The 12,759-nt window shown below is 42.3% G+C and overlaps 1 protein-coding gene across 11 annotated transcripts in view; it reads left to right on the forward strand.

Moving 5' to 3' along the window:
• Positions 1-12,759, forward strand: part of LOC144507197 (ena/VASP-like protein) — a 239,930-nt gene that overhangs the window by 139,240 nt on the left and 87,931 nt on the right. For all 11 annotated transcript variants that reach the window (XM_078234104.1, XM_078234097.1, XM_078234108.1 and 8 more), the window contains one exon: positions 9,585-9,753. In XM_078234104.1, coding sequence (XP_078090230.1) covers positions 9,585-9,753 — 169 coding nt within the window. The remainder of the gene's footprint in view (positions 1-9,584; positions 9,754-12,759) is intronic.

The following is a 12,759-nucleotide window of genomic DNA, read 5'->3' on the forward strand; positions in this document are numbered from 1 at the left end:
GGGAGGGGGAGGGGGGTGTAAAATTGAGTGCAGTTCCTGGTACCTGCCCACCCTGCTGCAATTTTACCAATGATGAGAAAGGGGTAAGGCCCTTAAGGCATGAGGTCCTTAGAAGGCCAATTAAGAAGCTTCATAGATGAAGAGAGGGAGGTGGGGATGTTCTAGTCTGTATTCTATAAATGGAGCGAATGAGTCAGTTTAGCAATGTTTATGGCAGACTGGCTGAAGAAGGCAAGGTACAGGGTGGGTGGCATTCATCCAAAGAATTGACATCAGAGAAGCTATTTCAGAATTGCAACAAAATGTTTCTCATTTCTCATTCTGAGCATTAATCAGATTATAGAGATTTGTGACTCAACTGGAATCTGCCACATCAACATTATGCTACCGGGAAAGAACTGGCTCATTTAATGAAGCTGTTCTGAAAAGCAATATTCCTCCTTCCTGTTCCTGGATGCCGAACCGGGCACTGCAGCGCAATTGCAAGTTAAGTGCTGGCCTGGACTTGGTGCCAAAGTAATTATGATCAGAACGACAGCAGAGCGGCTCTCTTCTTGTGAGTGCTAGCTGACTACTCACAGCTCTGCAAATCTCTACTCGCAAGTTTGAATGAGATACTTCCTTGTGTCAAAAAACAATTATAGCTTTTTTTCAAAGGAACAGTAATGGTTGAATGAAGGATCTGCCTGGATTTGGCTTCATTGTTGAATTTGTTCAGATCCTTGTTCTGCCTCCACCTCTGACAGAACAATTGACCACACCATTAGTGCTGCACTATACAACCAGAGCTAGGCAGTGCCAATAAAAACATACTACCCAAGTTGTCCCTTGTTGCATCGTTGGCAATCTCCCAGAGAATGAAGTCCATACCAGGTTATTAAAGCGGTCTGTGTTGTCTCCACTGTGCTATCGATTGATACTGTCACCAGATGAACAATAGGAATTAATTTATTTTTTGTGCACCACAATCCCATCCTCAATAATAGCAGAAGGTAAATAGAAAGAGGATGCAGATGTTTGGTGAAAGTGCGGGTGATGGCAGATGTGCATTGGTAAAGTACAATAATTAACCATAGACCAGCTGCTTCCCACTTCTGTCTCTCTGTGACGATGTTTAGTTCCATTGTTGGAAGGTGTTAATATATAATCATGTGTCAAACTGCTGCCAATTATTGGTGCCGTTAATAAGTAGCAGTGCATTCAAATCTGCTTCAGCTTAACTAGTTTTAAAGCAGGCCTTAAACAAACAATTCCTCTATCATTTCAAAGCTGTACGTGCAACACTGTTTCCCTTATAGTCACATTTAACTTATTATGGATTTATTTCTGAGTTTCATTTGTGGTGTAAATGTGTTGCAAATGCCAGGACAAGAGAAAATGTCATAGAAAGAGAGAAGGTAGGAGCAGGAGGAGGCCATTCGGCCTTTTGAGCCTGCTCCGCCATTCATCGCGATCATGGCTGATCGTCCAACTCAATTGCCTAATTCTGCTTTCTCCCCATAACCTTTGATCCTATTCACCCCAAGTGCTATATCTAGCCATCTCTTGAATACATTCAATGTTTTGGCATCAACTACTTCCTGTGGTAATGAATTCCACAGGCTCACCACTCTTTGGGTGAAGAAATGTCTCCTCATCTCCATCCTAAATAGTCTACCCTGAATCCTCAGACTGTGACTCCCTGGTTCTGGACTCCCCCACCATCGGGAACATCCTCCCTGTCCACGGCAATGTTGACATTTTAAAACCAAAAGGATTTCCACATGGAAGAGAAACCAGGCAAACCCACAAGAAATGACTGGTCCAGCAGCGGAGAGTATGTGACCCAGATGTCCTCGGAAAAGACTGGAAGTTATCACAGTTGAAGATGAACAGAAATACGAAATCTCGTGTCAAAGTTATACTCAGTGCTAGATGCTGGCCTTGCCTCCCCATCTCCTCCATCCCAGAGTGTAGAAATACTGTCTAATCTGCTCTGCAACCACTGGGGAAACAGTCAGCTTGTTAGATCATCAGCCTATTCAATAAAACTGGTGCCAGGCCTGCTGCTAAAGAAAGCATTGGCCCTGTGGCTTCTTTGTCATTGTAGATTTGCAAACAAAAAGGTCACATGACAATATAAAGCATCTTCCTGAGGTAATGATGTCTGGTATTATTTACCAAGGTAGATGATATCAGGTTGGGTCATTTCTTGTTCCTGAACAGAGAACAGTGTTTACTGGTTGTGGATCTGAAACAATTATAATCCTGTCAATTCATGAAATAACGGTAGAGTAAATGCACTATTTTCAAAGAGTTTGCCTTTCCTGACTCCCTCACTCTGGAAGTGATTCCTTTCCCTCTGTAGAGGTAGGTTTCTAAAGAACATTTTTGATCCATAATCACTGTGAGGATGTTCAGAACTCATCCTGGCCCAGAAATTCGGCCAGATTGGACGGGCAGTGGAGAGCGGGTACAGAGTGCATTCTCTTTGTGTGGTTGGTGAGCTCTGAGGAGAAGGAGCCTTAAACAGATGTTAATTCCGTCATTTGCATATGTAAAATGTTTAACTCCAGTTTCTCGTGTGGATAAATGATGCATTCTTCCCACAACTTGGGCACAATTTTGAAAGAACCTGAATGTGATGGGACGGGCGTTATTTAGATTGCTGAGGTCTCCTTGCCCGTAATCCTTGCACTTGAGTTGTGTCTACAATGTGTCTAAGGCTGCATCGCTTTATAACCTCTTCAAATCTAACATGATGGAGTCGATTTGAACAGCCAAGGTTGTGACTTTTTCCAATGTTAAATCATCATCCTCCACAAGGAGACTATCCCTAATTCAGGGAATTGAAGTATTTTCAATTAATTGGTCATGAATTGACTTGGAAAACTACTGAAGAATGTAGTGAACACACACATCCATTCCAAATATGTCAAAATTATGCATAAATGGAGAATCCAAAACAAATTGGATTTACTCTATCATTGTCCAGTAATCAGTATTACACCAATCAACAGCAAATCTGAAACATCTTTTAAAGACTTTTACATAGTTGCATATTTTCTGCGCATTTCTTTTGATTTGACCACAGTGCATCATTAAAATAATTAATTATGACACTAACTCTTTAAGGTTGGGTTGCTCGATGAGATGTGCATTACAAGTTGTCAGCTAGCCCAGGAAAGGAATTACTTAACTGCAGTATCCAGAGGAAATTTCTCAAAACACAACAAACCTGGGCACCATTTAAAAAATGCAGTTATATTTTCGGTGTTTTTTGGCTATGAAACTGCAAGCTGGCGTAAGCATGTTGCAGAAATTCTGGGAGCCTGAAATGTCTTTAAAGACAGAAACAAGTTGAATTGATTGATTTTCTGTTACGACACCCCAGTGAGACCACAAAATTTGGAATGTATGTTTTTCCAGAATGCAATTTCAAAGACAAGTCACTAATTGTGGCAAAGTCTGCAAATTTCCCTTTTTTTGGTTAAAGGAAACATTTCAACCTAGGTAAAGTAAACCTAATTAAACTTTGTTCCCCACAGACTGTATTAACCATTTGTACTGCTGACCTGATCATAGAATAGATCATAGATCCACTACAGTGCAGAAGGAGACCATTCGACCCATCGAGTCTGCACCGACCATAATCCCACCCAGGCTCTATCCCCATTACCCTGTGCATTTACCCTAGCTAGTCCCCCTGACACTAACCCGCACATCTTTGGACCGTGGGAGGAAACCGGAGCACCCGGAGGAAACCCACACAGACACAGGGAGAATTGTGCAAACTCCAAACAGTGACCCAAGCTGGGAATCGAACCTGGGTCCCTGACACTGTGAGGCAGCAGCACTAACCATTGTGCCGCCAGGCCGCCCTCTTTGACTCTATCTCACTTTCCTCCTTTCAAGCTTACCTCTTTAACCAAGCTTTTGACCATCTGACCTACTGGCTCGCTCATCCGAAACCGTAAAATCCAGTCCGAGGTCAATGGATCTTCCCATTTTCCATCTCTTGCCGCTCCAATTTCTATGGCGGGCAGACCAGTACGATTCCGGCCACCCCTTAGGTGGCTTGCTCCTGTGAAGTGCTTTGGGATATTTTATTGTGTTAAAGGCACTATTGAAATCATAGAAACCCTACAGCACAGAAGAATGCCATTTGTCCCATTGAGTCTGCACCGATTCTTATCCAGGCTTACCCCATGTATTCACCATGCTAATCCCCCTAATCTTGGGATACTAAGAGGAAATTAAGCATAGCAAATCCACCTGAGCCGCACATCTTTGGACTGTGGGAGGAAACCGGTGCACCCGGAGGAAACCCATCCAGACACGGAGAGAAAGTGCAAACTCCACACACACAGTGACCCAAGGCCGGAGTTGAACCAGGGTCCCTGGCACTGGGAGACAGCAGTGCTAACCACTCTGCCACCATATTGCCCCTAAATATATGTGGTTGTGTTAGTTGGCAACAGGCTTGAATGGGACATTGATTGTAAAATGAAATTATTAATTCCTGGACCACATCTATTTGATCCACCACACGTCCTAATAATTTCTTGATCCCTGTTTCACCAATATGAAAGGGATAAGTTCCCCACTTAGCTATTAACTGCTTTACATTGGCTACATCATGATGCACACAGTATCAAACTACCCTCTATTAGTTCCTTAATTCTATTGGCTTTGGCCTTGGCCTTGGCTCCAAGCGACTGACAACTTAAAATCAGTCACTGCTTAATGTCAGGGATGGGAGTTGAAACCACGTAACTGGTTCGTGTGACTGGATCCTGCTCCTCACCACCACTCAGTCCATGAATCAACAACATTACATTAACTTCAGAAATCTGGCAGCTGTTGTAAATTGTAGATTGAGTTCATTAATATATTCCTCTTTCATGAATTCAGCTGGCCATTCTCTAAATGAGATATTTACAAAGAACTATTCAACAATGATGAATACTGAATAGTAAAATAATGATACAGCCTTACTTTACTCTACCCTGCTGCATCTTTCTCTATCTTCAAATGCTTCATTAAAACCTACCCCATTGCTTTTGGTTTGCTTTACTAATTTCTACCCAACATTCAACCCACTGCTCACCACTCCTCCTACGCGGAAGGTGCTGTAAGTGTGAGCTTCGATGTGGAATTTCCCCACCTTTGTGCACAAGACACAGTTCTATATTATTTGTTGCTGTGGCATCTCGTGTTAATCAACTGAACATTTTACATTTAAAATGAGTACTATAGTTTGGATCCTTTCACTTTATGGCGTCTTTCAGTTCATCTGTGAGATGATAATAACTTAGTCACATCAATATAGCTCCGGGTAACTAAGGTTGAAAGTGAAGGCAGTTGGCTTCGTATAAGCTTAAACAAAATTTAACTTAAAATGTAATTCATTAGATGTAATGCTCTTAAAATTATGCCGCTGCAGTATTAAGATAATTCTATTCAATGAACAGAAATGTGCAAGTTAACAAAGGATAAATTACTGCAGATCCTGGAAATATGAATGATAAACTCTCATGATACTCAGCAAGTACCATTGAGCAAAGAGAAAACTGCTTATATTTCAAGCAGAATACATTTCATAACTTTGGGAAGCTCCCATCCGCCCCAAGTTTAAAGCATTACCTGACCATTAATGAACCTTGTGCACAGTTTCTGCGCTGGCTTCCCATGCCCTTGGTGCTAGCCAGCTGTACTGAGGTGTGCTAAGGTACCTCAGACACATTGCAGAGCAAAATGGTGGGTCCCCCTCATCACTGGTTTGCATCCACCCACAGTGTAAAGCAATTGACCATAGTATCTGAAGGGAAATGGCTAATCTTCCGAAAATAAATAAAATTGATGGTTTTTTGGAATATTATTCTCAGTATGTAGTTCAAAACTATGGGCAGAATATTACTCATGCAGTGATTGATGGCAGAGCTTGTTTAAAAAAGGTATGTAACCATTAAATTGAAGAGTATTGTGAAAGTGGAAAATTCTTCAGATGCGTTAGGTTAATTTTTCCAGTGGATAAAGTGCTCTTTTTCATTGAACAGTATTGAGATTCAGATTTTATCATGTCAATTGCGCTCTGTACTTAAATAACTTTATTGATTGACAGGTTCGCTATCCCTTCAGCCTTTGAAGTAGAGCAACAGCTGGCCATATGTATCACTACTTCAAAGGCTTTAAGATTTTCATGTATGGAGGCTGTGTTGACATTGTTGTTCAATGGAATCATATTATGAGTGTTTGGCTGAGCTCCAAACTCCACTATTCGATCCTACATAGCAGGGATTGTTGATGCAGTTCTCAAAAGGATTGTGAGCTATGTTTATATTGATACTTTAATGAACTCCTAAAAGGATTACTTTTTGTAAGCAATTTTTGAATTACTATTTGTTCATTTGCGCCAACTTAATAGGAGTAAGGTTTTTCATGTGTAGTTTGAAGAGGATTAGGGTATTTTCAACTGGAGTTTGATGGGCTGTTTGCTTATTTTGACAGTTTTATGAACATTTCAAAGACTTCCAATGTTACTATAGGGTTCATGAGTTCTGTCCATTGTGGATATTGGGTGAATAGGCATGATGGGGAGGGAGGGGGATAATGGAGGGAGGATGGGATATATGGAGGGGAGCATGGGGAATACTGGGATGCATGGGAAGGGAATGGAGAAATGGGGGATTAAGGAATATAGGTGGGGCCTGGACATATGGGTGGCATGGGAGTGTGTAGGGGTAGGGGGAAATGAGGGGAGAGTATACATGAGGAGGCAGTGGAATACGAGTGGACATGGGGTTATGGGGAAAGAGGATATATGGGAGAAAATGAGTTATAGTGGGGGCAGTAGGACTGGGTGCTAATTAGGGGTAGACGAGGCTGGGTGGGGCTTGACAGAAGTGGAGGAGTGAGGGCTAAGGTACCTAACATTCATGTACAGAACTGGCCTGATATCCCAGCGAATAGAAGTGGGCCTTCTTTCCTACCCGCCTCCACAATCACCTGCCTCGGGCCTACCAAGAGGCGACGGCCTCAGTTCCAGCCTGTCCACCACCACGTCACGAAAGTAGCGTGGGCAGGATTGGGAAATCTCCCAACTCATGGTTCCCGCCTGAAAGGGGAAAATTCAGCTAATATTTTCAATGGTTGATGAGCCACCTATATCCTGAAAAGTTTACTTTCAAATCAGTTGATAGTATTTGGGAAGGGAATGACCTTCAGTCACCAGAGATCCAAAATGGTTCTCACGTTCTATCTAAAGATAAAAAGATGTCAACAATGTGCAAGTTTTCTGAGGATGTAGAGGGGCTCTGTCTCATAAATAATTAACAGATTAAATAAATGATTTAACTATAAATGGAAGCAGTCAGAAAAATGCGTTGAGCCTGGCTTTGTCTGATGGAATTTTCTGCATCTATGAACACAAACCATATAAAAGAGTTTTAATGAGGGAGGACACAGGAAGAGTAACAGTCACATTCATGGTACGGTGCAGGAAGAAGTGAAACTTTTATGAATGTTATGATGTGAATTTTGTTTTCATTGTGAGGTATTTCTGTTGGAAGTCACTAACATAACTTTACATGGTAGAAAGGTCAGGCTAAAGGTCAATTGCAGCAATTGTGTTTATTATTCTTTGACAAATTGCCGATATTATTTCCTGAAATCTTAACTCTTTTTAAATTAAACTTTTGTCCAAATTGACCCTCCATTAATTTCCAACATTTGCAAGCACAGCTTTCACTCGTTCCCACGATTGCCGAGGGACCGCTGCTCAGAAACAGCTGATCCAGCCTGATATGACGTTATCTTAGGTATCGGCAGTACAGGCTAATTCAGCTGTTCCATCGCTCCCCCCCCACGCCCCCCCAGTGCAATTCTATTCTCTGGTAATTTGATGAGAGTGATGTGTTAAGTGCAAAGCCTCGGACTTCTGAATCCTGAAATAGAACAGAATGATGTGATTCTGCAACTGTTTTTCTTACGGTGAATGAAGTGGGGATTTCATCTTCACTTGGAAGCAACGTAAGGAATGATTATTGTTCAGGCTGAAAGCTACTTGAGCACCTATCAAGAATAACTGTCGGTAACCAATACAAATTAATCCCAGTGTATTCAACGATGGGTTTGTGTGGGTTTCTTCTGGGTGCTCCAGTTTCCTCCTACAGTCTCAAAGACGTGCTGGCCATGCTAAATTCTTCCTCAGTGTACCTGAACAGGCACCAGAGTGTGACGACTAGGGGATTTTCACAGTAACTTCATTGCAGTGTTAACATAAGCCTACTTGTGACATGAATAAATAAACTTTAATAAATGGTATCCGTTTTTTGAGAGTCCCATTCCTTTACATGTCAGCTTGGCTGGCAGTTGGTAGCACTCCCATCTCTAAGTCAGAAGATTGTGGGCTCGAGCCCCAGTTCGATTCTCGAGTATGTATTCTTGGTTGGACTTCAGGACATTACCTGAAGGAGTGTTGCATTGTTGGCTGCCATGCATTTTATTAAGACACTCCATTGAAACCTCACCTGACTGTTCAAGTTCTGGTCAAAGTTACAGATCCCATGACGCATTTTGAATAGCAGTAAGGAATTCTCCTGATGTCATTGCTAATATCTTCCCCTAAACTTTACCATTGACTGGGTAGGAGGGATCAGGATATTGAATTTGATGATCAGCCACGACCAAAATGAATGACGGAACAGGCTCAAAGGGCCGAATGGCCTACTCCTGCTCCTATTTTCTGTTTCTGTGACTATATCTCAAAAGATATGAATTTTATCAGAAGGTTTTTGCGTTATCCTGGAAAGAGTGGGCTGCCATTTTTTTCTTCCCTAAAATATACTTTATTCAATAAATTTGTAACAGTACAATACAAAACATTTCAGACAATTACAGAAGGTGCCATAAACTTCAATATGTTTCCATACCACATGTTCCACTCTTTGGTGCCTCTATAGAATTGTAATACTCTTGATATTTACAATATATATTCCATGTCCGGCATACAGCCTGAGGGGCAAAACATTTCAACTTGAAAAATTACAGCAGAATAATCAATTCTCTCCCTCCCCCCTCCCCCAATCACCCTTTGTCATTTTGCCACTGGCTCTTCCCATGTCACATGCCTTTCCTAGTTGAGATAGGTGGCAATGACATGTCTCTAGGCCTGGAACCAACCAGGCAAAAATTACCTTCAGTTACACCTTTTTCTCATTCCTTTAAAGCTCTGGAATAGGTTTTTCAACTGTTGTGAATTTATGGCAAGTGTTGTATGCATGGCTGTATGAAGTTCAACTAAGAATCAATTATCCTGGAAGATCCTGCTAGCGGGAACAGCCGGAAAATCCTGCCCAAAACATAATGATATTTGACTTGTACAGTCAAGAACAAAGAAATCTGATGGGTTGACCATTCCAAAATAGTTCACATTATTCTCTTGTCACAGTTGAGTAGTGGCATTACAATTCTAAGATAGTTGTCATCTTTTATAGCTTATATTGTGAAGTATTTTGCCTCCCTCCCTGGACTCAAACTCTTGTATATTAATATTTGTAGGAGTGTTGCTACCTTAGGTACTATATTATCATTCTCTTTTTCAGTGAACAGAGTATCTGCCAAGCACGGGCCTCGGTTATGATCTATGATGATTCAAGCAAAAAATGGGTTGCAGCCAAACCTGGACAGCAAGGGTTCAGCAGAGTCAACATCTATCACAACACCTCTAACAACACCTTCAGAGTTGTTGGACTGAAACTACAGGACCAACAAGTAAGTAGAAGCAATTAACTTAGCCCTGACAACCACTTTGTAGTTATCAACAATCCTGCTTGTGTTTTGTAGTAATTCAGTCCAACGCTGGTTTCCCGTCACCAACACCCTTCATTGTGAACCAAAGGAAGAGGCTGCTCCCGCAGCTTACACTCAGATTATCTTCACCTCGGACCTTCAGTGCCAGTCCGGGTACAGGCACAGGCTTAAAAACTACCATTGGCTGCTTCCCACAGCTCGTACTCACTCCACAAAGCCCACGGGTAGATCTATTGATGTTCCCCCTTGGCCTTTGTAGTTGTCTTCACGTCCCTCCCCCCACTTAGGTCTGTGTCTCTCCCAACACCCCCACTGCGAGAAGGTCCTTTCCATCATTCAGGCGGAGGTCTGTTGAAGGCGGGGCTGGGTTAGACAGTGTAAACCTGAACCTTGACCTTGTAAGATACTGGTCCTGTTTTCCCCATGACGATCCCGGGGACCCATCTGGGATCATCCATCTGTGGCCCAATAAGACTGTCCATAATATTCCATAAATTATTTAACCATCTTGTCCTTCCAAATCAGAATCGTAAAAGCTTGCAAGATTGAAAGAGGCCATTTGGTCCATCCTATGGTGCTAGCACAATGTTGTCCAATAAACATCACTGATTAGCCACAGTTTTAGCCATATTTTAGTAGAAAGCTCCTTAGAGTTATTTCTACACTACTCAATGAGATACTCTGCTGTCTTCCACTTTTAGCAGTTTTGGCCTTAATTTGGTTCATTTTTATCCATCATTTGTGAGTAGCACTTTGACTTCATCAGAGTGATTGCTGAGAATGTTGACTCTCACAATCAGACCTGCTGCTACTTTGCACCCAGAGTGTAGATGGCCCTTTGTCGTGACGTGCCATGTTACAGCTGTGTGTTGTTGGCTGGGTTTACATTCTGCTGTTATCAATCATAATGTAGCTCCCCTCTCCATTCTGCTTTCTATTCAAAAGGATAATTGAGCGGGATGTATAACACGCAGCTGATCTCGCCTGGTTTATGGCCTGACTCAAGTTTAACATTCCAGATGTTTCTCTGATGTTGAAATCCAACATCTTCGCCCACGTTGCATATAATATTCACAGTGACCGAGGAAGTAAAATACACCCAACAAATAATACTGTGGCAGGGCCAGGAAATCCCAATTCATCTTGTCATTTTATCATCAAACGCACTAGAAGGCTATGATACACATTTACACTGAGTATTAAGGCCGCATAACCAATAACAGTGCCTCCTGCCCATTTCTTAATTCATCAAAAATGCTGTTAACCATCTCTGGATTCTCATTCAGCAACATGGGGTAAGTGGCTAACATTCTACATAAACACAAGAACTAGGCGCAGGAGCAGGCAATTCAGCTCCTCGAGCCTGTTCTGCCATTCAATACGATTATAGCTGATCTCATCTCTGACTCACCTCCAGCTTCCTGCCGCTCCCCATAATCCTTCATCTTCTGCTAATTAAAAACCTACTATCACCTCAAATTTGTTTAGTGTTCTGCCGCCACTGCTCTCCGGGGTAAGAATTCCACCCTGACCCTTTGAGTGAAGCAATTCCTCCTCATTTCCGTTTTCAATCTGCCACCTTTAGCCTAAAACTATGGCCTCTTGTTCTACAATATCTAACAAGGAGAAACATCCAGTCTATGTCTACCCTGTCAACCCTCTCTAGCATCTTGTATACCTCAATTAGATCTCCTCTCATTCTTCCAAACTCCAGTGAGTATTGGCCTAAACTGCTCAATCTCTCGTCATAAGTCAAAGTCTGGGCAACTTCATAGAATCATAGAGTCCCTTCAGTGCAGAAGGAGGCCACTTGGCCTATCAAGTCTGCACCAATAACAGTCCCATCCAGGCCCTATCCCCGTAACCCCACGTATTTATCCCACTAATCCCCCTGACACTAACTTCTACCAGAGCCATCTAGAACTAAATGTACCACCTGTCCTCTTCTCGATCCATTTAGTTCAATTCATAACCCGATATTCATTCGCTTCCTTTCTAGATTCAAAGCACATCTGTTACTTCTGTTGGGATTTATTCCACATATCCACGACCTTATGAGGAGAAAATTTTTCTTGTGTCCCTTCTCAATGATCTTTCTTCCAGGGAAAAAAGTTACATTCTGTGAGCCTCACACCATTAATTAAACGTTGGAATCCTGAATCGTGCAGTTTTTTAGAACTGCACTTCGAATTTCCAAGCACCACCCTGCCCAAGGATCCCCAGCACCCATGACCAGCACCATCAAGAGTTATGCTACTAAACTGCCAAATGATGTTTAAACTCTCTCTTACTCGGGGGAAAGCGTGGTTAACCCTATAGATATTCAGGGTCTTCCTTTGTCTTGCATGGAATGGTAAAGAGTCAAAAAAGCAGTGTTTGATTTTCATTCTAATAATGCACACAGTACAATCATAGAATCCCTACAGTGCAGAAGGCGGCTATTCGGCCCATCAGGTCTGCATTAACTCTCTGACAGAGCATCCCACCCAGGCCCTATCACCGTAACCCCACGTATTTATCCCACTAACCCCCCCTAACCTACACATCTTGGGACACTAAGGGGCAATTTACCATGGCCAATCCACCTAACCTGCATATCTTTGGAGTGTGGGAGGAAACCGGAGCCCCCGGAGGAAACCTACGCAGACACAGGGGGGAACGTGCAAACGCCACACAGACAGTCACCCAAGGCCGGAATTGAACCCAGCTCCCTGGCGCTGTGAGGCAGCAGTGCTAACTACTGTGCCATCATGCAACCCCAGTGTCAGGGTCAGTGGAATTCCTGTGCTCATAACCTGAGGACTTTCAGGGCCAGAACATATTGTGTGTTATGCTGATGATCTAAAAGTGTTCTTCAGTCTCTGTCATTTCATAAATCATAGAATCCTTACTGTTCAGCATTATCTACATCTCTACTAACAAGGACTTTCCTAGTTAAAAAAATATTTGTAGAATAATGTCTGGTAG

The sequence above is a fragment of the Mustelus asterias genome, chromosome 18, assembly GCF_964213995.1.
Source record: "Mustelus asterias chromosome 18, sMusAst1.hap1.1, whole genome shotgun sequence".
In the NCBI taxonomy this organism is placed as follows: domain Eukaryota; kingdom Metazoa; phylum Chordata; class Chondrichthyes; order Carcharhiniformes; family Triakidae; genus Mustelus; species Mustelus asterias.